Source organism: Panulirus ornatus, chromosome 7 (assembly GCF_036320965.1).
Source record: "Panulirus ornatus isolate Po-2019 chromosome 7, ASM3632096v1, whole genome shotgun sequence".
Classification (NCBI taxonomy): domain Eukaryota; kingdom Metazoa; phylum Arthropoda; class Malacostraca; order Decapoda; family Palinuridae; genus Panulirus; species Panulirus ornatus.
The window spans coordinates 19,353,734-19,380,656 of NC_092230.1; the positions used below are offsets into that span (position 1 = coordinate 19,353,734).

Consider the following 26,923-nt stretch of genomic DNA (forward strand, 5'->3'; position numbering starts at 1 on the left):
TCACCCTCCTGTATGTTCAGGCCCCGATTCCTCAAATCTTTTTCACTCCATCCTTCCACCTCCAATTTGGTCTCCCACTTCTTGTTCCCTCCACCTCTGACACATATATCCTCTTGGTCAATCTTTCCTCACTCATTCTCTACACGTGACCAAACCATTTCAATATACCCTCTTCTGCTCTCTCAAACACGCTCTTTTTATTACCACACATATCTCTAACCCTTTTATTACTTACTCGATCAAACCACCTCTCACCACATAATTGTCCTCAAACATTTCATTTCCAACACATCCCCCTCCTCCGCACAACCCTATCTATAGCCCATGCCTTGCAACCATCCATATATATATATATATATATATATATATATATATATATATATATATATATATTACACTATGTCGCTGTCTCCTGCGTTAGCGAGGTTGCGCAAGGAAACAAACGAAAGAATGGCCTCACATACACATGTATATACATAAATGCCCACACAGGCATATATACATACCTATACATTTCAAACCTGCTGCCTTGCCAGCTTTCATCTTCCACAAAGGTTTCACTACCTCTTCTCTGTTTACCAGAGTGAGTGTGTTAGTGTGTTAGTAGTTTTGATGCACGAGATCAGGTTCTAGTGATGGGTGATTTGAATGCAAAGGTGAGTAATCTGGCAGTTGAGTAATTAATTGGTGTACATAGGGTGTTCAGTGTTGTAAATGGAAATGGTGAAGAGCTTGTAGATTTGTGTGCTGAAAAAGGACTGGTGATTGGGAATACCTGGTTTAAAAAGAGAGATATTCATAAGTATACGTATGCAAGTGGGAGAGATGGCCAGAGAGCATTATTGGATTACGCATTAATTGATAGGCATGCGAAAGAGAGACTTTTGGATGTTAATATGCTGAGACGTGCAACTGGAGGGATGTCTGATCATTATCTTGTGGAGGCGAAGGTGAAGATTTGTAGAGGTTTTCAAAAACGAAGAGAGAATGTTGGGGTGAAGAGAGTGGTGAGAGTAAGTGAGCTTGGGAAGGCGACTTGTGTGAGGAAGTACAAGAAGAGAGTGAGTACAGAATGGAAAAGGTGAGAACAATGGACGTAAGGGGAGTAAGGGAGGAATGGGATGTATTTAGGGAAGCAGTGATGGCTTGTGCAAAAGATGCCTGTGGCATGAAAGCGTGGGAGGTGGGCAGATTAGAAAGGGTGGTGAGTGGTGGGATGAAGAAGTAAGATTATTAGTGAAAGAGAAGAGAGAGGCATTTGGACAATTTTTGCAGGGAAATAATGCAAATTACTGGGAGCTGAACACAAGAAAGAGGCAGGAGGTCAAGAGAAAGGTGCAAGAGGTGAAAAAGAGGGCAAATGAGAGTTGGGGTGAGAGAGTATCATTACAGTTTAGGGAGAATAAAAAGATGTTTTCGAAGGAGGTAAAAAATGTGCATAAGACAAGGGAACAAATGGGGACAACAGTGAAAGGGGCTAATGGGGAGGTGATAACAAGTAGTGGTGATGTAAGATAGAGATGGAGTGAGTATTTTGAAGGTTTGTTGAATGTGTTTGATGATAGAGTGGCAAAATATAGGGTGTTTTAGTCGAGGTGGTGTGCAAAGTGAGAGAGTTAGGGAGAATGATTTGGTAAACAGAGAGGAGGTAGTAAAAGCTTTGTGGAAGATGAAAGCTGGCAAGGCAGCTGGTTTGGATGGTATTGCAGTGGAATTTATTAAAAAAAGGGGTGGCTGTATTGTTGACTGGTTGGTAAGGTTATTCAATGTATGTGTGATTCATGGTGAAGTGCCTGAGGATTGGCGAAATGCTTGCATAGTGCCATTGTATAAAGGCGAGTGCTCAAATTACAGAGGTATAAGTTTGTTGAGTATTCCTGGGAAATTATATGGGAGGGTATTGATTGAGGGTGAAGGCATGTACAGGGCATCAGATTGGGAAAGAGCAAAGTGGCTTCAGAAGTGGTAGAGGATGTGTAGATCAGGTGTTTGCTTTAAAAAAAGTATGTGAGAAATACTTAGAAAACCAAATGGATTTGTATGTAGCATTTATGGATCTGGAGAAGGCATATGATACAGTTGATAGAGATGCTCTGTGGAAGGTATTAAGAATATATGGTGTGGGAGGCAAGGTGTTAGGAGCAGTGAAAAGTTTATATCGAGGATGTAAGGCATGTGTATAAGTAGGAAGAGAGGAAAGTGATTGGTTCTCATTGAATGTCGGTTTGTGGCAGGGGTGTGCGATGTCTCCATGGTTGTTTAATTTGTTTATGGGTGGGGTTGTTAGGGAGGTGAATGCAAGGGTTTTGGAGAGAGGGGCAAGTATGTTGTCTGTTGTGGATGAGAGAGATTGGGAAGTGAGTCAATTGTTGTTCGCTGATGATACAGCGCTGGTGGCTGATTCGGATGAGAAACTGCAGAAGCTGGTGAATGAGTTTCGTAAAGTGTGTGAGAGAAGAAAGCTGAGAGTAAATGTCAATAAGAGCAAGGTTATTAGGTACAGCAGGGTTGAGGGACAAGTCAATCGGGAGGTAAGTTTGAATGGAGAAAAACTGGAGGAAGTAAAGTGTTTTAGGTATCTGGGAGTGGATTTGGCAGCGGATGGAACCATGGAAGGTGAAGTGAGTCATAGGGTGGGGGAGGGGGCCAAAGTTCTGGGAGCATTGAAAAATGTGTGGAAGGCAAGAATACTATCTCGGAAAGCAAAAATGGGTATGTTTGAAGGAATAGTGGTTACGACAGTTATATGGTTGTGAGGCGTGGGCTATATATAGAGTTATGCGGAGGAGGGTGGATGTGCTGGAAATGAGATGTTTGAGGACAATATGTGATGTGAGATGGTTTGACCGAGTGAGTAATGAAAGGGTAAGAGAGATGTGTGGTAATAAAGAGTGTGTGGTTGAGAGGCCAGAAGAGGGTGTTTTGAAATGGTTTGGTCACATGGAGAGAATGAGTGAGGAAAGATTGACAAAGAAGATATATGTGTCAGAGGTGGAGGGAACGAGGAGAAGTGGGAGACCAAATTGGAGGTGGAAAGATGGAGTGAAAAAGATTCTGAGTGATCGGGGCCTGAACATGCAGGAGGGTGAAAGGTGTGCAAGGAATAGAGTGAATTGGAATGATGTGGTATACCAGGGTCGATGTGCTGTCAATGGATTGAACCAGGGCATGTGAAGCGTCTGGGGTAAACCATGGAAAGTTTTGTGGGCCTGGATGTGGAAAGGGAGCGGTGGTTTCGGTGCATTATACATGACAGCTAGAGACTGTGTGAACGAATGTGGCCTTTGTTGTCTTTTCCCAGTGCTACCTCACACACATGCAGGGGGAGGGGGTTGTCATTTTATGTGTGGCAGGGTGGCGGCAGGAATGAATAAGGGCAGACAGTATGAATTATGTACATGTGTATATATGTCTGTGTGTAAATATATGTATATGTTGAGATGTATAGGTATGTATGTATATGTTCATGTGTGGACATGTATTTATATACATGTGTATGTGGGTGGGTTGGGCCATTCCCTCGTCTGTTTCCTTGCGCTACCTCGCTAACGCGGGAGACAGCAACAAAGTACGAGTAAATCAATAAAATATATAATATTTATCTTTATTTATTATACTTTATCACTGTCTTCCATGTGTGGTGGGGTGGCGATGGGAATGGATGAAGGCAGCAAGTATGGATATGTACATGTGTATATATGAGTATGTCTGTGTATTTATATGTATGTATACATTGAAATGTATATGTGTGTGTGTGTGTGTGTGTGGGCATTTAGGTATGTACATGCGTATGTGAGTGGGTTGGGCCATTCCTCGTCTGTTTTCTTGCACGACCTTACTAACGCGGGAGACGGCAGTTAAGTATAACATAAATATTTTTGAAAACTCGCCCATAAGTTGCTGTAGTATCTTACAAATAAACATATGTTACATTGTGAAATACAGCAGCAACCTAAGGGTATTTTCAAAATATTAATCTTCTTTGCTTCTTCAGCCAGAAATAAATATGCATCTTAATTTTGAAACGGGTATTGCCAGACTCTATATGCGCAAGTTTACACTAAGCGAAAAGTCACCTCAGGCAAGGCTGTATATTAGAAGTACAGGCTTTACAAAGACCTTCACGCTCCAAAGGAGTCTATCATTTCCCTCCAAGGCCTTAGAGCTGTAGGAGCTCCTTGGAAGAATTCCTGGGCTACATCAGAACTCTCTGATAGGGCTTTGGGATTGTTAAGAAATGAAAACATGTTATAGCTAATATAAGTACTAATGAGTACAAAGAACTCTTTTGTTATGGGATTATTCAAATCATTCATAAGAACTAAAATACATCTTGAAAAGAATGTCAAATAAAATTATTCGTTGTCAATGGCCCCATGTCTTCCAATACAAGGATATCACTCATATATTCGATGGTTTGACATATACGAGAGAAGTACCTTCACTTACACTGAATTATTGAGGTTTGCTATTCCATAAAACACATTACCATAGTTATAGGTGTTTGTCCTCATAATCATTACACTTTTCCATTACCAAAACATATCTACAAACTAATGAATGTACTAATTCCTATTCAGTGTTATGAAAACATGTTTAAAGTACTGTGTAACAAAAGAGTGACCTTGTTTCCAGAGATGTTATGATCTTTATGAAAGCCAACTTCTAAAATATTCAACATCCACTTTGATTAATTCATTAATATAATCTAGATACTTGGTAAACTACAGCTTGACAAAGAAATCATTGTGTTTAGAATCCTGATGCTCATTTCTCAACCCATACAGGGTAAGCTAAAGATACAGCAACTTGTTTGCTGTCTCTCAGCTTTTCTGGACATGTGATGTTAAAACTGATACACCCCTAAAACTTTGTTAAAAGTGGCCCTCTGACTTCACTGTTAACAGTATTCATTACATATTCATCAGCACAATGTAAACAAATGTTGTACGACAAAATATGCCAACACACAGCACCAGCTCACTCACATCAACACTTGCTCAAAATCAGAAAGTCATTATCCATGATATGAAACTAAAAGAGAAGCAGGAGAGTTATCAATGGCTTGCTGTATTGTCAGAAAGAATCCTTCCTGGACCTTAAACTCTGTGTGTTGAGCAGAAATCTGGCAATAAATGAGCTCCTACAATTAAATGGATAAGTACCTTAAATGTGCAGTGGAGTTTAACACTTTCCTATTGAAGAAAGGAAACAGTTGATAAAAAAAGGAAAAAGAACCCAGGAGACAAGACAGTACATTGGACACTGCTGTTGACAGGGAAAGTGGGAAATGTTGATCCATCAACAGTTATGGAGGCAGACTACAAACCATAATATCATCATTAATGTCAGGTGTCTGGTGGTTAAAAGGACGAACTGGCGAGTAAGAAATAAAGTTCATTTTGTTTTAGAAAAATGAAAAATGGGTAGTCTAGATGTGCTTGTGTAACATATCAAAATGGGAATGAATGACTGGTGCCTGTCTCAACTGAACTGTATGCCAGAGATTTTAGAACCAGAACAGTCAGGATAAGAGCATGGATAGTACACTTATCATTAACAATGGGTGTGACTCAACCAGTGTCAAGAAACTTTATAACTACAAATGAATCAGTCAGTATGAAAAATTCAAATCAGAAAAAATGTCTTCATTCTGGAACACCCTTCCTCTAAATTTTCCAAGTACACATTCCCTTGCATATCATTACCTATGATGGACAAAGGCCTTGCTTTCCTATCTAACCTAAATAGCCTTCAAATCTTTACAAATACACACCTGCAATAGCAATCATTGTTTTCAATAAAGCTCGGTAAGTCAGCAAGAATACTAAACTGACTTTTCAGTCACCACTATGAATGGCATCTCATAATTAAACTTTGCAAACAGAAATGTCATTTAAAACTGAAGTCTTTGAGTCATTACACTAATAAAAGAAATTTTGAGAACTTCCACTGGTTGGAGTGCTGACTGTTGCTACTTTTCAAAATGAATTTCCTTCAGTGTTGGGTACAGATCTGCTTAGTTGTGGCTCTGCATAATCAACAATTTCTAAAATTCACAAAAGAAACAATGTCAGCTCCAATGAGCAGTTAAGCTAAGCAAAAGTTTTGTTACAGCTAACATTTGCACTCCAAAATTAGTACAGGTACCAAAAATATTTTAAAGCCCATGGCAAACTGATGATAGCACTAAGCTACTTAGGAGGTTACTGTGCACTTCTGAGCCTCCACAAGTGTGACTTGATTGGACGACTTCATAAAAGCTTTCTGGTATCGATCAAGCACAGAATGAGATGTGAGCTAGTACAGTTATCTATTGGGAAATTTTGCCAGTATGGCAGACTTTTGCTTACTTTGTATGTTGAGAATTAACTACCAGAATGTGGTCATATGGAATGAACACCACTACCATGGGTTGCTTTAATGGTTTTCCACACAGTCAAACATTAAAAATATTAGGCTTGAAGTCCAGCTTTGAATATGAGTTACACAGTGTTAAATAATTTTGTCATTTACTTGGTCTGATTTGCAATATGGAAAATAAGACTTCTTTGCTGGATGTCCTTTAATGATCCAAATATGTTACTCACGGAATAAGAGACTAAACTCTCATCACAGCACAAAATTGATGTAATTCTATTACACTCAGAGGGAATGAGTGACAGCAAATATCATTTAAGATGAAAACCCTTCATACATTACTTCCTCTCTAAATTTTTGTAGCGTAATCTTCCTCAAGATAATTCAGTTAGAAACATAAAATATTCTTTAAATATAAATCAATATATTACACATTATCCATCACACTAATAGCAATTTAGATGTAAAAAAATATGAAAAAGTAGATGCCCAAAATTTGTAATAACATGAATGGTATGTCGATTTTTTCTTATATCTGGGAAATCTCAAATACATGCTATTAATATCCAATCGAACATTATCTGGTTTGATTGAGTAAGTAATGAGAGGGTAAAAGAGTAAGAGAGAGACGTGTGGCATTAAAAAGTGTGGTTTAGAGGGCTGAAGAAGGGGTTCTGAAATGGTTTGGACATATGGGGAGAAAGAGTTAGGAAAGGTTGACAAAGACAATATATGTCAAAAATGGAAGGAACAAGAAGAACAGGGAGACAAAATTGGGGAATGAAAGATGGAGCAAAAAATATTTTGAGCAATCAGGCCTGAACATAAAGGAGGGTGAAAGGTGTGCACACGATAGTGAATTGGAATGGTGTGGTATACAGGGGTCGAAGTTCTGTTGGTGGACTGAACCAAGGTATGTGAAGCGTAAGGGAAAACCAAGGAAAGATTGGTGGGGCCTGGTTATGGTTAGGATCTGTGGATTTAGTGTATTAAACATGAGATCTGGAAAATGGATGTGAACAGATGTGGCCTCTCTATGTCTGTTCTTTGTGCTACCTCAATAATACAGGAAATAGCCATCATGAAAAAAAAAAAAAAATATATATAAATATATATATATATATATATATATATATATATATATATATATATATATATATATATATGGGTAGGTTTGAAGGAATAGTGGTTCCAACAATGTTGTATGGTTGCGAGGCATGGGCTATGGATAGAGTTGTGCGCAGGAGGATGGATGTGCTGGAAATGAGATGTTTGAGGACAATGTGTGGTGTGAGGTGGTTTGATCGAGTAAGTAACGTAAGGGTAAGAGAGATGAGTGGAAATAAAAAGAGCGTGGTTGAGAGAGCAGAAGAGGGTGTTTTGAAATGGTTTAGGCACATGGAGAGAATGAGTGAGGAAAGATTGACCAAGAGGATATATGTGTCGGAAGTGGAGGGAACGAGGAGAAGAGGGAGACCAAATTGGAGGTGGAAAGATGGAGTGAAAAAGATTTTGTGTGATCGGGGCCTGAACATGCAGGAGGGTGAAAGGAGGGCAAGGAATAGAGTGAATTGGAGCGATGTGGTATACCGGGGTTGACGTGCTGTCAGTGGATTGAATCAAGGCATGTGAAGCGTCTGGGGTAAACCATGGAAAGCTGTGTAGGTATGTATATTTGCGTGTGTGGACGTATGTATATACATGTGTATGGGGGTGGGTTGGGCCATTTCTTTCGTCTGTTTCCTTGCGCTACCTCGCAAACGCGGGAGACAGCGACAAAGCAAAAAAAAAAAAGAAAAATATATATCTTCTTCTTCATACTATTCGCCATTTCCCGAGTTTGCGAGGTAGCGTTAAGAACAGAGGACTGGGCCTTAGAGAGAAAATCATCACCTGGCCCCCTTCTCTGTTCCTTCTTTTGGGAAATTAAAAAAAAATGAGAGGGGAGGATTTCCAGCCACCCGCTCCCTCCCCTTTTAGTCGCCTTCTACGACACGCAGGGAATACGTGGGAAGTATTCTTCCAAAAGAAGGAACAGAGAAGAGGTCCAGGTGAGGATATTCCCTCAAAGGCCCAGTCCTCTGTTCTTAACGCTACCTTGCTATCGCGGGAAATAGCGAATAGTATGAAAAAAAAAAAAAAAAAATATATATATATATATATATATATATATATATATATATATATATATATATATATATATATATTTTTTGCTTTGTCGCTGTCTCCCGCGTTTGCAAGGTAGCGCAAGGAAACAGACGAAAGAAATGGCCCAACCCACCCCCATACACATGTATATACATACGTCCACACACGCAAATATACATACCTACACAGCTTTCCATGGTTTACCCCAGACTCTTCACATGCCCTGATTCAATCCACTGACAGCACGTCAACCCCGGTATACCACATCGATCCAATTCACTCTATTCCTTGCCCTCCTTTCACCCTCCTGCATGTTCAGGCCCCGATCACACAAAATCTTTTTCACTCCATCTTTCCACCTCCAATTTGGTCTCCCACTTCTCCTCGTTCCCTCCACCTCCGACACATATATCCTCTTGGTCAATCTTTCCTCACTCATTCTCTCCATGTGCCCAAACCATTTCAAAACAACCTCTTCTGCTCTCTCAACCACGCTCTTTTTATTTCCACACATCTCTTTCACCCTTACGTTACTTACTCGATCAAACCACCTCACACCACACATTGTCCTCAAACATCTCATTTCCAGCACATCCATCCTCCTGCGCACAACTCTATCCATAGCCCACGCTTCGCAACCATACAACATTGTTGGAACCACTATTCCTTCAAACATACCCATTTTTGCTTTCCGAGATAATGTTCTCGACTTCCACACATTCTTCAAGGCTCCCAGAATTTTCGCCCCTCCCCCACCCTATGATCCACTTCCGCTTCCATGGTTCCATCCACTGCCAGATCCACTCCCAGATATCTAAAACACTTTACTTCCTCCAGTTTTTCTCCATTCAAACTTACCTCCCAATTGACTTGACCCTCAACCCTACTGTACTTAATAACCTTGCTCTTATTCACATTTACTCTTAACTTTCTTCTTTCACACACTTTACCAAACTCAGTCACCAGCTTCTGCAGTTTCTCACATGAATCAGCCACCAGCGCTGTATCATCAGCGAACAACAACTGACTCACTTCCCAAGCTCTCTCATCCCCAACAGACTTCATACTTGCCCCTCTTTCCAAAACTCTTGCATTCACCTCCCTAACAACCCCATCCATAAACAAATTAAACAACCATGGAGACATCACACACCCCTGCCGCAAACCTACATTCACTGAGAACCAATCACTTTCCTCTCTTCCTACACATACACATGCCTTACATCCTAGATAAAAACTTTTCACTGCTTCTAACAACTTGCCTCCCACACCATATATTCTTAATACCTTCCACAGAGCATCTCTATCAACTCTATCATATGCCTTCTCCAGATCCATAAATGCTACATACAAATCCATTTGCTTTTCTAAGTATTTCTCACAGACATTCTTCAAAGCAAATACCTGATCCACACATCCTCTACCACTTCTGAAACCACACTGCTCTTCCCCAATCTGATGCTCTGTACATGCCTTCACCCTCTCAATCAATACCCTCCCATATAATTTCCCAGGAATACTCAACAAACTTATACCTCTGTAATTTGAGCACTCACTCTTATCCCCTTTGCCTTTGTACAATGGCACTATGCACGCATTCCGCCAATCCTCAGGCACCTCACCATGAGTCATACATACATTAAGTAACCTTACCAACCAGTCAATAATACAGTCACCCCCTTTTTTAATAAATTCCACTGCAATACCATCCAAACCTGCTGCCTTGCCGGCTTTCATCTTCCGCAAAGCTTTTACTACCCCTTCTCTGTTTACCAAATCATTTTCCCTAACCCTCTCACTTTGCACACCACCTCAACCAAAACACCCTATATCTGCCACTCTATCATCAAACACATTCAACAAACCTTCAAAATATTCACTCCATCTCCTTCTCACATCACCACTACTTGTTATCACCTCCCCATTTGCGCCCTTCACTGAAGTTCCCATTTGCTCCCTTGTCTTACGCACTTTATTTACCTCCTTCCAGAACATCTTTTTATTCTCCCTAAAATTTAATGATACTCTCTCACCCCAACTCTCATTTGCCCTCTTTTTCACCTCTTGCACCTTTCTCTTGACCTCCTGTCTCTTTCTTTTATACATCTCCCACTCAATTGCATTTTTTCCCTGCAAAAATCGTCCAAATGCCTCTCTCTTCTCTTTCACTAATAATCTTACTTCTTCATCCCACCACTCACTACCCTTTCTAATCAACCCACCTCCCACTCTTCTCATGCCACAAGCATCTTTTGCGCAATCCACCACTGATTCCCTAAATACATCCCATTCCTCCCCCACTCCCCTTACTTCCATTGTTCTCACCTTTTTCCATTCTGTACTCAGTCTCTCCTGGTACTTCCTCACACATATATATATATATATATATCCTTCTCGAGCTCACTTACTCTCACCACTCTCATCACCCCAACGTTCTCTCTTCTTTTCTGAAAACCTCTACAAATCTTCACCTTTGCCTCCATAAGAGGATGATCAGACATCCCTCCAGTTGCACCTCTCAGCACATTAACATCCAAAAGTCTCTTTTTCGCATGCCTATCAATTAACACGCAATCCAATAACGCTTTCTGGCCATCTCTCCTACTTACTTACGTATACTTATGTATATCTTTCTTTTTAAACCAGGTATTCCCAATCAACAGTCCTTTTTCAGCACATAAATCTACAAGCTCTTCACCATTTCCGTTTACAACACTGAACATCCCATGTACACCAATTATTCTCTCAACTGCCACGTTACTCACCTTTGCATTCAAATCACCCATCACTATAATCCGGTCTTGTGCATCAAAACTACTAACACACTCACTCAGCTGCTCCCAAAACACTTGCCCCTCATGATCTTTCTTCTCGTGATAACAAGAAGTGGTGATGTGAGAAGGGAATGGAGAGAGAATTTTGAAGGTTTGTTGAATGTGTTTGATGATAGTGGCAGATATAGGGTGTTTTGGTCAAGGTGGTGTGCAAAGTGAGAGGGTTAGGGAGAATGATTTGGTAAACAAAGAAGACGTAGTAAAAGATTTGCGGCAGATAAAAGCCGGCAAGGCAGTGGGTTTGGATAGTATTGCAGTGGAATTTATTAAAAAAAAGGGGTGACTGTATTGCTGACTGGTTGGTAAGATTATTTAATGTATGTATGGCTCACGGTGAGGTGCCTGAGGATTGGCAGAATGCTTGCATTGTGCCATTGTACAAAGGCAAAGAGGATAAAAGTGAGTGCTCAAATTACAGAGGTATAAGTTTGTTGAGTATTTCTGGGAAATTATATGGGAGGGTATTGATTGAGAGGGTGAAGGCATGTACAGGGCATTAGATTGGGGAAGAGCAGTGTGGTTTCAGAAGTGGTAGAGGATGTGTGGATCAGGTGTTTGCTTTGAAGAATGTATGTGAGAAATACTTAGAAAAGCAAATGGATTTGTATGTAGCATTTATGGATCTGGAGAAGGCATATGATAGAGTTGATAGAGATGCTCTGTGGAAGGTATTAAGAATATATGGTGTGGGAGGCAAGTTGTTAGAAGCAGTGAAAAGTTTTTATCAAGGATGTAAGGCATGTGTACACGTAGGAAGAGAGGAAAGTGATTGGTTCTGAGTGAATGTTGGTTTGCAGCAGGGGTGCGTGACGTCTCCATGGTTGTTTAATTTGTTTATGGATGGGGTTGTTAGGGAGGTGAATGCAAGAGTTTTAAAAAGAGGGGCAAGTATGCAGTCTGTTGTGGATGAGAGAGCTTGGGAAGTGAGTCAGTTATTGTTCGCTGATGATACAGTGCTGGTGGCTGATTCGGGTGAGAAACTGCAGAAGCTGGTGAATGAGTTTGGTAAAGTGTGTGAAAGAAGAAAGCTGAGAGTAAATGTGAATAAGAGCAAGGTTATTAGGTACAGTAAGGTTGAGGGACAAGTCAATTGGGAGGTAAGTTTGAATGGAGAAAAACTGGAGGAAGTGAAGCGTTTTAGGTATCTGGGAGTGGATTTGGCAGTGGATGGAACCATGGAAGCAGAAGTGAATCATAGGGTGGGGGAGGGGGCGAAAGTTCTGGGAACGTTGAAGAATGTGTGGAGGTCGAAAACATTATCTTGGAAAGCAAAAATGGGTATATTCGAAGGAATAGTGGTTCCAACAATGTTACATGGATGAGAGGCGAGGGCTATAGATAGAGTTGTGCGGAGGAGGGTGGATGTGCTGGAAATGAGATGTTTGAGGACATTATGTGGTGTGAGGTGGTTTGATTGAGTAAGTAATGAAAGGGTAAGAGAGATGTGTGGAAATAAAGAGTGTGAAACCACTATTCTTTCAAACATACTTATTTTTGCTTTCCAAGATAATGTTCCCGACTTCCACACATTTTTCAATGCTCATAGAACTTTCACCCCCTCCCTCACCTTATGATTCACTTCTGCTTCCATGGATTCATCCGCTGCCAAATCCACTCCCAGATATCTAAAACACTTCACTTCCTCCAGTTTTTCTCCATTCAAACTTACCTCCCAATTGACTTGTCCCTCAACCCTACTGTACCTAATAACCTTGCTCTTATTCGTATTTACTCTCAGCTTTCTTTTACACACACTTTACCAAACTCAGTCACCTGCATCTGCAATTTCTCACATGAATCAGCCATCAGCGCTGTATCATCAGCGAACAACAACTGACTACTTCCCAAGCTCTCTCATCCACAACAGATTGCATACTTGCCCCTCTTTCCAAAACTCTTGCATTCACCTCCCTAACAACTCCAACCATAAACAAATTAAACAACCATGGAGTCATCACAGACCCCTGCCCCAAACCAACATTCACTGTGAAATTTCCTCTCTTCCTACTCGTACACATGCCTTATCCTCGATAAAAACTTTTCACTGTCTCTAACAACTTGCCTCCCACACCATATATTCTTAATACCTTCCACAGAGCATCTTTATCAACTCTATCACATGCCTTCTCCAGATCCATAAATGCTACATACAAATCCATTTGCTTTTCTAAGTATATCTCACATACATTCTTCAATGCAAACACCTGATCTACACATCTTCTACCACTTCTGAAACCACACTGCTCTTCCCCAATCTGATGCTCTGCACATGCCTTCACCCTCTCAATCAATACCCTCCCATATAATTTCCCAGGAATACTCAACAAACTTATACCTCTGTAATTTGAGCACTCACTTTTATCCCCTTTGCCTTTGTACAATGGCACTATGCAAGCATTCCACCAATCCTCAGGCACCTCAACTTGAGTCATGCATACATTAAATAATCTTACCAACCATTGAACAATACAGTCACCCCCTTTTTTTAATAAATTCCACTGCAATACCATCCAAACGCGCTGCCTTGCCAGCTTTCATCTTCCGCAAAGCTTTTACTACCTCTTCTCTGTTTACCAAATCATTCTCCCTGTATAAAAGAAAGAGGCAGGCAGTCAAGAGAAAGGTGCAAGAGGTGAAAAAGAGAGGAAATGAGAGTTGGGGTGAGAGAGTATCATTAAATTTTAGGGAGAATAAAAAGATGTTTTGGAAGGAGGTAAATAAAGTGCGTAAGACAAGGGATCAAACATACCCCTGCTGCAGACTGATTTTCTGGGAACCAGTCACTCCTCTCTTCCTACTCGTACTCATTCCTTATATCCTTGATGAAAACTTTTCACTGCTTCTACCAGCTTATCTCTCACACCATATACTCTGTCTTACTTTCTGTCCCAGGAGTCTCCTCTATCTCTGTGAAACTTATGCAGCACTCAGGCAGCTGGCTGTGTCCACTGGGCAGGACCATAGGTCATGAAGGGAAGTGATGTGTGTGTGTATCTATGTAGGGAGAGTATAGAGCATCTAGTGTTGTAGTTAATGTTCCTGATAATCAATCCACTGGCACAGGTTTAATCTCCGGCTTGGTAAGACAATGCACAGCTCACCATGCTGTTCATTCTTCCTCTGGTTAGTAAGTGAATGGATATCAACTTTGGGTTGGGTAAAGCACCACAGCTGTGACCAGCCCAGCCAGCTGACCAGTTGTAACTTGACTATTATTCTAAGGACATATCCCTTACTGACAAGCCAGTGAGCTTACCAAGGAGTGGTACATTACCATATATTCATGTTATTAGGCAGATAGATGGATGGATACAATGAAAAAATTATTGCATATGTATTTCACAATGTATATATGCAAAGTTAAAGGCAAGCAATACTGGGAAGATGTAGGAAGTCTGGAAAGAGAAGATTATATTGGGGATGAAAACATGGATGAAAAACAGAGAGCCACACTCAGAGACTATAGATTATGTGGAAGGGTAGGTAAAAAAGTGTCAGTGAGTGGGTAAAATTGTGAATGAATACATGAACAGGTATGTTAGCCACTTTATAAAAATTGAAGCATAAGCCATTCTATTTGAGTTGGGAAAAGTTAAGGGAAATGGGTGTAGTTTTTGAAAAGTACAGAGACTATATGATTCTGAATTGGCCTGGAGATCCGTGGACTGCACTCAAAATTCTGTTCATAATTCTATCTTTGGTGTCAAGTTTGCAACACTACTACTCACCACAATATTATTAATGCAGACTTACTGTTATTCATGTGGAATCACATAGTTAGTGCAATACAAATCTTTGCTTAACTGTACATAATATCATCTTCAGATAGGGAAAGAATTAGATTTTTAAGGTATAGGTTCCAAGTTATAAATCAACAAAACAAAAAGGTATAAATAAAGAAAAAAGATGTAGGTATAAACATTGAACATTCACGGCAGATAAGAAGATGAAAAAAAAATGAAGACAGAATTAACACAAAATGAGTGAAAAGTATCATGTATAAGTCAATACATTTCAATGTGTTTATTACTGAGAATCCTACAAACACCATAAAATAAGGAAAGAATAAAGTACTACAATTTTTTATCTTTCACCATAACATGTTTATAGAAGAAATCTGTACCACTGAAAGCATGATTCACTGCTGTATATACAAATACGATTTTCTTATAGAATTATGAAGGTTTAGAGTTCTGTTTCAATAATGAGGAAAATGGATGAAAAAAAAGGAAAGAAAAGAATCCACCTTGGTACCTAAGAAAGAAGCGAGACAGTATACAGAAAGGGTTCACTCCCCATCCTTAACTCAGCAAACTGTCAGACGAAAATGGAGCAATTATGGCCTTCAAAACTTTTGACAACTGCTTTCAGTTTTTCTCTGACAGAGATGTTGTTATGTGTAAGGAAGTGAAAGAGACACTGACAGTCACAAAGATGTGAGATAAGCTGGGAGATCATACTTGTATTTTCCACCCTGACCACTCAATGGGAGAGGATTATATGTATCATACTAAAAGAAGAATACTCTTGACTGTAACTATAAATATTCTCCCTCTAATAATCCTGAGTAATTATGATATATATGTATATATGTAAACAAATACCAAATAAATGAATCTTATTCTATCAGATTTTTTTAATAAAATTTATTCCTATGGATTAGTTAATCACCTGAATTGAGCACAAAATCTAAAAAGTCACTTAACACCAGTCAGACCAAATGAGCAACATTACCATCCAAGCACCTGAAAGTGACTAAGGTATAATTTACCAATCAATGCAAGCTTATCAAGTTGACATCAAGAAATTCATACTTTTCTAAAAGACCTGACTGATGTTGTATCTCTATGCATCCTAGTTCATTACCATTTTCTCTACCATATCATTATGGCATTAATAATGACTGCCACAATAATGACCTCCTGTTTTTAAGGTATCAGCCTTTGGTGAAAGACTTCGATAATAGCACTATTCTTGACGACTATGACCATTCCATTGTGAAACTGTTACAGCCTCACTACGTGTCCTTCTATGTATGCTGGTATGGTGCTTCAGTCCATTTTGGTTACTTGTCTCTTCTTGGCTCATAATTCGCTGATCATATGCACTCATGGTTACATCAGCTTCAAGATTATCTTTCACCTGCAAAAGTACATAAATGTAAAACTTAATGACCTTTGGTTTGATTGAATAAGTAATAAAAGGGTAAGAGAGATGTGTGGTAATAAAAAGAGTGTGGTAGAGAGAGCAGAAGAGGGTGTGTTGAAATGGTTTGGACATATGGAGAGAATGAGTGAAGAAAGATTGACAAAGAAAGATTGACAAAAAGGATATATGTCAAAGGTGGATGGAAGAAAGAGATGTGGGAGACCAAATTAGTAGTGGAAGGATGGAGTGAAAAAGATTTTGAGCAATCGGGGACAACATTAAACAGGGTGAAAGGCATGCAAGGAGTAGAGTGAATTGGAACAGTGTGGTATACAAGGGTCGATGTGCTGTCAGGGGATTGAACCAGGGCATGTAAAGTGTCAGGTAAACTGTGGAAAGGTCTGTGGGGCCTGGATGTGGAAATGGAGCTTTGGTTTTGGTGCATTACACATGACAGCTAGAGACTGAGTCTGAACGAATGTGGCCATTTTTGTCTTTTCCTGGCACTACAAGCTCTTCACCATTTCCATTTACAACACTAAATACCCAATGTACACCAATTATTCCCTCAACTGCCACATTACTCACCTTTACATTCAAATCACCTATCACCATAACCCGGTTTTATGCATCAAAACTGCTAACACACTCACTCAGCTGCTCCCGAACCACTTGCCTCTCATGATCTTTCTTCTCATGCCCAGGTGTGTATATGCACCAATAATCACCCATCTCTCTCCATCCACTTTCAGTTTTACCCATATCAATCTAGACTTTACTTTCTTACACTCTATCACATACACCCACAACTCTTGTTTCAGGAGTAGTGCTACTCCTTCCTTTGCTCTTGTCCTCTCACCAACCCCTGACTTTACTCCCACAACATTCCCAAACCACTCTTCCCCTTTACCCTTGAGCTTCATTTCACTCAGAGCCAAAACATCCAGGCTCCTTTCCTCAAACATACTACCTATCTCTCCTTTTTTCTCATCTTGGTTACATTCACATACATTTACACACCCCAATCTAAGCCTTCGAGGAGGATGAGCACTCCCCATGTGACTCGTTCTTCTGTTTCCCCTTTTAGAAATTTAAAAATACATACATCGTCTCTTCGATGTATATCAACTAACTTATATTTCTCTCCTTTGTCTCCTCTGATGATGTGATTCTTACGTGAAAGTGCACTTGGGAACTTATCATGTTTCATTTTCCCTGTGGACTCATAGGAATATCTTGATCACGCGCAAAGTTGTGATCCTTTCTAATATATATATATATATATCTTATATATATATATAGGGATAGGGGAGAAAGAATACTTCCCACGTATTCCCTGCGTGTCGTAGAAGGCGACTAAAAGGGGAGGGAGCGGGGGGCTGGAAATCCTCCCCTCTTGTTTTTTTTTTGTTTTTTTTAATTTTCCAAAAGAAGGAACAGAGAAGGGGGCCAGGTGAGGATATTCCCTCAGAGGCCCAGTCCTCTGTTCTTAACGCTACCTTGCTAATGCGGGAAATGGCGAATAGTTTGAAAGAAAGAAAGAAAATATATTTATCATACTTTGTCACTGTCTCCCGTGTTAGCGAGGTAGCGCAAGGAAACAGACGAAAGAATGGCCCAACCCACTCACATACACATGTATATACATACACGTCCACACACGCACATATACATACCCATACATCTCAACATATACATATTTATACACACACAGACATATACATTTATACACATGTACATAATTCATACTGTCTGCCCTTATTCATTCCCATTGCCACCCCACCACACATGAAATGACAACCCCCTGCCCCTGCATGTGCGTGAGGCAGGGCTAGGAAAAGACAACAAAGGCCACATTCGTTCACACTCAGTCTCTAGCTGTCATGTATAATGCACCAAAACCACATCTCCCTTTCCACATCCAGAGCGAACAAAACTGTCCATGGTTTTACCTCAGACGCTTCACATGCCCTGGTTCAATCCATTGACAGCACATTGACCCCGGTATACCACATCGTTCCAATTCACTCTATTCCTTGCATGCCTTTCACCCTCCTGCATGTTTAGGCCCTGATCACTCAATATCGTTTTCACTCCATCTCTTCACCTCCAGTTTGGTCTTCCACTTCTCGTTCCCTCCACCCCTGACACATATATCCTCTTTGTCAATCTTTCCTCACTCATTCTCTCCATATGACCAAACCATTTCACAACACCCTCTTCTGCTCTCTCAACCACACTCTCTTCATTACCACACATCTCTCTTACCCTTTCATTACTTACTCGATCAAAACCACCTCACACCACATACTGTCCTCAAACATCTCATTTCCAGCACATCCACCCTCCTCCACACAGCTCTATCTATAGCCCACGCCTCGCAACCATATAATATTGTTGGAACCACTATTCCTTCAAACATACCTATTTTTGCTTTCCAAGATAACATTCTCGACTTCCACACATTTTTCAACGTTCCCAGAACTTTCACCCCCCCTCACTTCCACTTCCAAGGTTCCATCCACTGCCAAATCCACTCCCAGATATCTAAAACACTTCACTTCCTCCAGTTGTTCTCCATTCAAACTTACCTCCCAATTGAATTGTCCCTCAACCCTACTGTACCTAATAACCTTGCTTCCTTCTTTCACACACTTTACCAAACTCATTCACCAGCTTCTGCAGTTTCTCACCCGAATCAGCCACCAGTGCTGAATCATCGGCGAACAACAACTGACTCACTTCCCAAGCTCTTTCATCCACAACAGACTGCATACTTGCCCCTCTTTCCAAAACTCTTGCATTCACCTCCCTAACAACCCCATCCATAAACAAGTTAAACAACCATGGAGACATCACACACCCCTGCCGCAAAGCAACATTCACCGAGAACCAATCACTTTCCCCTCTTCCTACACGTACACATGCCTTACATCCTTGATAAAAACTTTTCACTGCTTCTAACAACTTGCCTCCCACACCATATATTCTTAATACCTTCCACAGAGCATCTCTATCAACTCTATCATATGCCTTCTCCAGATCCATAAATGCTACATACAAATCCATTTGCTTTTCTAAGTATTTCTCACATACATTCTTCAAAGCAAACACCTGATCCACACATCCTCTACCACTTCTGAAACCACACTGCTCTTCCCCATTCTGATGCTCTGCACATGCCTTCACCCTCTCAATCAATACCCTCCCATATAATTTCCCAGAAGTACTCAACAAACTTATACCTCTGTAATTTGAGCACTCACTTTTATCCCCTTTGCCTTTATACAATGGCACTATGCAAGCATTCTGCCAATCCTCAGGCACCTCACCATGAGTCATACATACATTAAATAACCTTACCAACCAGTTAACAATACAGTCACCCCCTTTTTTAATAAATTCCACTGCAATACCATCCAAACCCGCTGCCTTGCCGGCTTTCATGTTCCGCAAAGCTTTTACTACCTCTTCTCTATTTACCAAATCATTTTCCCTAACCCTCTCACTTTGCACACCACCTCGACCAAAACACCCTATATCTGCCACTCTATCATCAAACACATTCAACAAACCTTCAAAATACTCACTCCATCTCCTTCTCACATCACCACTACTTGTTATCAACTCCCCATTAGCCCCCTTCACTGAAGTTCCCATTTGTTCCCTTGTCTTACGCACTTTATTTACCTTCTTCCAAAAATCTTTTTATTCTCCCTAAAATTTAATGATACTCTCTCACCCCAACTCTCATTTGCCCTCTTTTTCACCTCTTGCACCTTTCTGTTGACCTCCCGCCTCTTTCTTTTATACATCTCCCAGTCAATTGCATTATTTCCCTACAAAAATCGTCCAAATGCCTCTCTCTTCTCTTTCACTAATAATCTTACTTCTTCATCCCACCACTCACTACCCTTTCTAATCTGTCCACCTCCCATGCTTCTCAAGCCACAAGCATCTTTTGCGCAAACCATCACTGCTTCCCTAAATACATCCCATTCCTCCCCCACTCCCCCTACCTCCTTTGTTCTCACCTTTTTGCATTCTGTACTCAGTCTCTCCTGGTACTTCCTCAAACAAGTCTCCTTCCCAAGCTCACTTACTTTCACCACTCTTTTCACCCCAACATTCTCTCTTCTTTTCTGAAAACCTCTACAAATCTTCACCTTCACCTCCATAAGATAATGATCAGACATCCCTCCAGTTGCACCTCCCAGCACATTAACATCCAAAAGTCTCTCTTTCACCTATCAATTAACACATAATCCAATAAAGCTCTCTGGCCATCTCTCCTACTCACATACATATACTTATGTATATCTCTCTTTTTAAACCAGATATTCCCAATCACCAGTCCTTTTTCAGCACATAAATCTACAAGCTCTTCACCATTTCCATTTACAACACTGAACCATGTACACCAATTATTCCCTCAACTGCCACATTACTCACCTTTGCATTCAAGTCACCCATTACTATAACCCAGTCTCGTGCATCAAAACTACTAACACACTCACTCAGCTGCTCCCAAACCACTTGCCTCTCATGATCTTTCATCTCATGCCCAGGTGCATATGCATCAACAATCACACATCTCTTTCCATCCACTTTCAGTTTTACCCATATCAATCTAGAGATTACTTTATTACACTCTATCACATACTCCCACCACTCCTGTTTCAGGAGTAGTGCTACTCTTTCCCTTGCTCTTGTCCTCTCACTAACCCCTGGCTTTACTCCCGAGACATTCTCAAACCACTCTTCCCCTTTATCCTTGAGCTTCGTTTCACTCAGAACCAAAACATCCAGGTTCCTTTCCTCAAACATACTACCTATCTCTTCTTTTTTCTCATCTTGGAGGATGAGCACTCCCCGCGTGACTCCTTCTTCTGTTTCCCCTTTTAGAAAGTTAAAATACAAGGAGGGGAGGGTTTCCAGCCCCCTGCTTCCGTCCCCTTTAGTCAACACATGAGGAATGCGTGGGAAGTATTCTTTCTCCCCTATCCCCAGGGATAGTATATTACCATCTTCACAAATTTTTCTACAAAATTCTCTCTCATGAGGTTCTTACTTGATAACTGAATTAATAATCATCTACACATTTATTTCCATCAAGTTATAGGGGTATTGATAAGTGCATATATTTTTCCCATGCCTATCAGGTCTTCAGAGGCTACTAAAGGAACCATACATTGCTGGTAATTCACACAGCAACAGGGAGAGTTCAAACATCATATGATAATGGTTGCCTACTAATGTAACCAGTACATTAGTCAGTACCTCAAATAATAACTGGGAAAGCTGAAACATAGGTTTGGAAATCCCATCACTGTACATGTAAGAACATGAATTCAAAAGTATTTCCTCTATTGATTGAAAGAATGGCATGTGAAAGAAAATATACAAAATGTAATGTAACTTTCCAATGACCAGGTGGAATGATGAGTAAGTAGGAGGAAACAGTGAGGTTGACATTCCTGAAGCTTGAGGCAACGAAGGAAGACAAGGAATTCTTGTTCATTACTTTGCCTTGGTTTCACATTCAACTTGTTTATCATAAATGTACAGCATTGAGAGTAAATACTGTAATATGAAAATATTTTGAAATATTATGCACACCAAAAAAAAGAGTGGGAGGAAAGGGTATGGCTAAGTTCTCAATCATTCCAAGATTACAAAAAAAGAAAATTAGGCGTAGTTGTTTTGTAATTTCTTCCCAATGACCAGACAGAGGCCAAATGTAAATTTGGTGGTGATGCTGGAGGTGGTGTCCTGTGTTGGCCTCCTGCTAAAATCAGTCTGACTCACATTTATTCCTATTTCTCATGTGAATCATCATGTATCTTTCAAAATGATATGTATGATAAGTGTTTCTCCTCATCAATTAGGTAATTCAACATGTGTATTTTCCTAGTAGTTTAAGGAATAAGGGTTACAGAAATGCCACACGAAGATATCCTTTGTGCAGTTTTTAAAAATAATCTGTAAGCTCAAATAATTATGGAAACCACAAATCCAGATTTGTGAAGATTAGAAAGATACTCAAAAACAGATCCAATTACAGGTTGAATATACCTTAGCCGAAATGCCTGGGACCTGAAGTGCTTCGGATTTTGGATTTTTTCAGACTTTGGAATATTTGCAAATACATAATGGATTTGTATGTAGCATTTATGGATTTGGAGAAGGCATATGATAGAGTTGATAGAGATGCTCTGTGGAAGGTATTAAGAATATATGGTGTGGGAGGCAAGTTGTTAGAAGCAGTGAAAAGTTTTTATTGAGGATGTAAGGCATGTGTACGTGTAGGAAGAGAGGAAAGTGATTGGTTCTCAGTGAATGTAGGTTTGCGGCAGGGGTGTGTGATGTCTCCATGGTTGTTTAATTTGTTTATGGATGGGGTTGTTAGGGAGGTGAATGCAAGAGTTTTGGAAAGAGGGGCAAGTATGAAGTCTGTTGGGGATGAGAGAGCTTGGGAAGTGAGTCAGTTGTTGTTCGCTGATGATACAGCGCTGGTGGCTGATTCATGTGCGAAACTGCAGAAGCTGGTGACTGAGTTTGGTAAAGTGTGTGAAAGAAGAAAGTTAAGAGTAAATGTGAATAAGAGCAAGGTTATTAGGTACAGTAGGGATGAGGGTCAAGTCAATTGGGAGGTGAGTTTGAATGGAGAAAAACTGGAGGAAGTGAAGTGTTTTAGATATCTGGGAGTGGATCTGGCAGCGGATGGAACCATGGAAGCGGAAGTGGTTCATAGGGTGGGGGAGGGGGCGAAAATTCTGGGAGCCTTGAAGAATGTGTGGAAGTCGAGAACATTATCTCGGAAAGCAAAAATGGGTATGTTTGAAGGAATAGTGGTTCCAACAATGTTGTATGGTTGCGAGGCGTGGGCTATGGATAGAGTTGTGCGCAGGAGGATGGAGGTGCTGGAAATGAGATGTTTGAGGACAATGTGTGGTGTGAGGTGGTTTGATCGAGTAAGTACCGTAAGGGTAAGAGAGATGTGTGGAAATAAAAAGAGTGTGGTTGAGAGAGCAGAAGAGGGTGTTTTGAAATGGTTTGGGCACATGGAGAGAATGAGTGAGGAAAGATTGACCAAGAGGATATATGTGTCGGAGGTGGAGGGAACGAGGAGAAGAGGGAGACCAAATTGGAGGTGGAAAGATGGAGTGAAAAAGATTTTGTGTGATCGGGGCCTGAACATGCAGGAGGGTGAAGGGAGGGCAAGGAATAGAGTGAATTGGAGCAATGTGGTATACCGGGGTTGACGTGCTGTCAGTGGATTGAATCAAGGCATGTGAAGTGTCTGGGGAAAGCTGTGTAGGTATGTATATTTGCGTGTGTGGATGTATGTATATACATGTTTATGTGGGTGGGTTGGGCCATTTCTTTCGTCTGTTTCCTTGCGCTACCTCGCAAACGCGGGAGACAGCAAAAAAAAAAAAAAAAAAACATAATGAGATATGTGGAAAACAGGATGGTATGGAAACAAGTGGGTTACAGCTGAGACATACCTCAATGTTTTGACTGTCCAACTGTCTTCCTCAGGAGATAATGTTTCCAGCATTCAGTGGAACCATACACTCCAGCAAGTGATGGTCACCTAGTCAGATGCCTTGGATTGGATTGGATTGCTTGTCCTGCTGTTCCCACCCATTCACAGTGATCTCCACTGCCTGATGTGACCAGGAGATGAACCCAAACCTTGTGTTAATGTTGTTCATATTCCCTTCCTCTAGGTAAGCCCTCACACTATCACTAAACAGTAGATGCCAATGCAGCTAAAGGCAAGTGATAAACCAATTAGTGATAGTGTGAGAGCTTGCCTAGAGGAAGGGATTAAGAAAAATGTTAACACAAGGTCTGGGTTCATCTGCTGGTCACATCAGGCAGCAGAGATTGCTGTGAACAGGTGAAGGCAACAGGATAAGTGATTCAATGGGGGGTGACCATCACTTGCTGGGGAACACAGTCCCACCGAATGCTGGTATCAGCACCTCCCGAGGAAGAGTGTTGAATGGTTGAAATGTTGAGGTATGTCTCAGCTCTACTCCATTTGTTTCCATACCATCCTATTGAACACATCTGTCATGATGGATAATAGATAATGAGATATTTTGGGGATAGGACCAAAGTCTAAAAAAAAAATCCATTTGTGTTTCATATACAACTTATCCACAGAGCCTGAATGTAATGTACACAATATTCTTGATATTTTTGAGCAGGAAACAAAGTTTGTGTAACAATGAACCATCAGAAAGTTAAGGCATCATGTCAGCCACCCATGTGGACAATCTGTGGTTGTTTGGCATCACCTTCATTCCTGACTCTGAATTTATATGCTACTCATAAGCAATAACTTTCTTACATTTATTCACAAAGAGCAGAGAATAAGCAAAAAACAGAGAGTAATGCACACAGGCCTGGTGGATACAATGGTTTGTAACAGAGTGGTGCCAACATAGCGTCAGAGCCCAGCATGGGCAAGTAAGGTAAGGTGTGGAATCTTTCATTTGTAACGTTATGTCACCGCTCAAAACATTTCGGATTTCAGATTTTTGGATTAGGGATGCTCAACCTGTACTTGAGTATACACAGAGTACATTGCACTGTCCATTGGTAATTACTATTTGTGTAAAAGTACGGTTCCAGCTTTGACATTGAAAGTAAGGGTAGCAGCAACACCTAGCATGATGGTATGATATTCCTGTAAAATAAATCTAAGGGTGCAGCTGTCTGGGTGGGTCATGACATATTCTTGCAGGTGGCTTTGGAACCCAACTTGATGTTGGTTAATACTTGCACAATATATTTATTTGTCTGTTCCTGTCAATACCTCACTAACATGGGAAATGATAAACAAATATGAAAGAAAAAGAAAATCAATGCAATCCCTCCTTTTCTTCAAAGATACAGAGCAGTAAACAAAGTGATCACTACCATACTTGAGAGTTGGGGTGAGAGAGTATCATTAAATTTTAGGGAGAATAAAAAGATGTTTTGGAAGAAGGTAAATAAAGTGCGTAAGACTAGGGAACAAATGGGAACATCAGTGAAGGGGGCTAATGGGGAGGTGATAACAAATAGTGGTGATGTGAGAAGGAGATGGAGTGAGTATTTTGAAGGTTTGTTGAATGTGTTCGATGATATAATGACAGATATAGGGTGTTTTGGTCGAGGTAGTAGGCAAAGTGAGAGGGTTAGGGAGAATGATTTGGTAAACAGAGAAGAGGTAGGAAAAGCTTTGCGGAAGAGGAAAGCTGGCAAGGCAGCGGGTTTGGATGGTATTGCAGTGGAATTTATTAAAAAAGGGGGTGACTGTATTGTTGACTGGTTGGTAAGGTTATTTAATGTATGTATGACTTATGGTGAGGTACCTGAGAACTGGCGGAATGCTTGGGTAGTGCCATTGTACAAAGGCAAAGGGGATAAAAGTGAGTGCTCAAATTACAGAGGTATAAGTTTGTTGAGTATTCCTGGGAAATTATATGGGAGGGTATTGATTGAGAGGGTGAAGGCATGTACAGAGCATCAGATTGGGGAAGAGCAATGTGGTTTCAGAAGTGGTAGAGGATGTGTGGATCAGGTGTTTGCTTTGAGGAATGTATGTGAGAAATACTTAGAAAAGCAAACGGATTTGTATGTAGCATTTATGGATCTGGAGAAGGCATATGATAGAGTTGATAGAGATGCTCTGTGGAAGGTATTAAGAATATATGGTGTGGGAGGCAAGTTGTTAGAAGCAGTGAAAAGTTTTTATTGAGGATGTAAGGCATGTGTACATGTAGGAAGAGGGAAAAGTGATTGGTCCTCTGTGAATGTAGGTTTGTGGCAGGGGTGCGTGATGTCTCCATGGATGTTTAATTTGTTTATGGATGGGGTTGAGAGGGCTTGGGAAGTGAGTCAGTTGTTCTTCACTGATGATACAGCGCTGGTGGATGATTCGGGTGAGAAACTGCCGATGCTGGTGATTGAGTTTGGTAAAGTTTGTGAAAGAAGAAAGCTGAGAGTAAATGTGAATAAGAGCAAGGTTATTAGGTACAGTAGGGTTGAGGGACAAGTCAATTGGGAGGTAAGTTTGAATGGAGAAAAACTGGAGGAAGTGAAATGTTTTAGATATCTAGGAGTGGATTTGGCAGCAGATGGAGCCATGAAAGTGGAAGTGAATCATAGGGTAGGGGAGGGGGTGAAAGTTTTGGGAGTGTTGAAGAATGTGTGGAAGTCGAGAATGTTATCTTGCAAAGCAAAAATGGGTATGTTTGAAGGAACAGTGGTTCCGACAATGTTATATGGTTGCGAGGCGTGGGCTATAGATAGAGTTGTGCGGAGGAGGGTGGATGTGCTGGAAATGAGATGTTTGAGGGCAATATGTGGTGTGAGGTGGTCTGATCGAGTAAGTAATAAAAGGGTAAGAGAGATGTGTGGTAATAGAGTGT

The 26,923-nt window shown here is 40.6% G+C and overlaps 2 protein-coding genes across 4 annotated transcripts in view; one reads left to right on the forward strand and one right to left on the reverse strand.

Annotated features, from left to right (window-relative positions):
• The window catches only part of Prosalpha5 (proteasome alpha5 subunit), a 326,150-nt gene that overhangs the window by 102,045 nt on the left and 197,182 nt on the right, over positions 1-26,923 (forward strand). The gene's annotated exons all lie outside the window — the stretch shown is intronic.
• Positions 13,381-26,923, reverse strand: part of LOC139749441 (transmembrane protein 164) — a 148,452-nt gene continuing 134,909 nt past the window's right edge. For all 3 annotated transcript variants that reach the window (XM_071663304.1, XM_071663306.1, XM_071663305.1), the window contains exon 8: positions 13,381-16,484. In XM_071663304.1, the coding sequence (XP_071519405.1) occupies positions 16,311-16,484 (174 nt within the window). In that variant the 3' untranslated portion in view covers positions 13,381-16,310. The remainder of the gene's footprint in view (positions 16,485-26,923) is intronic.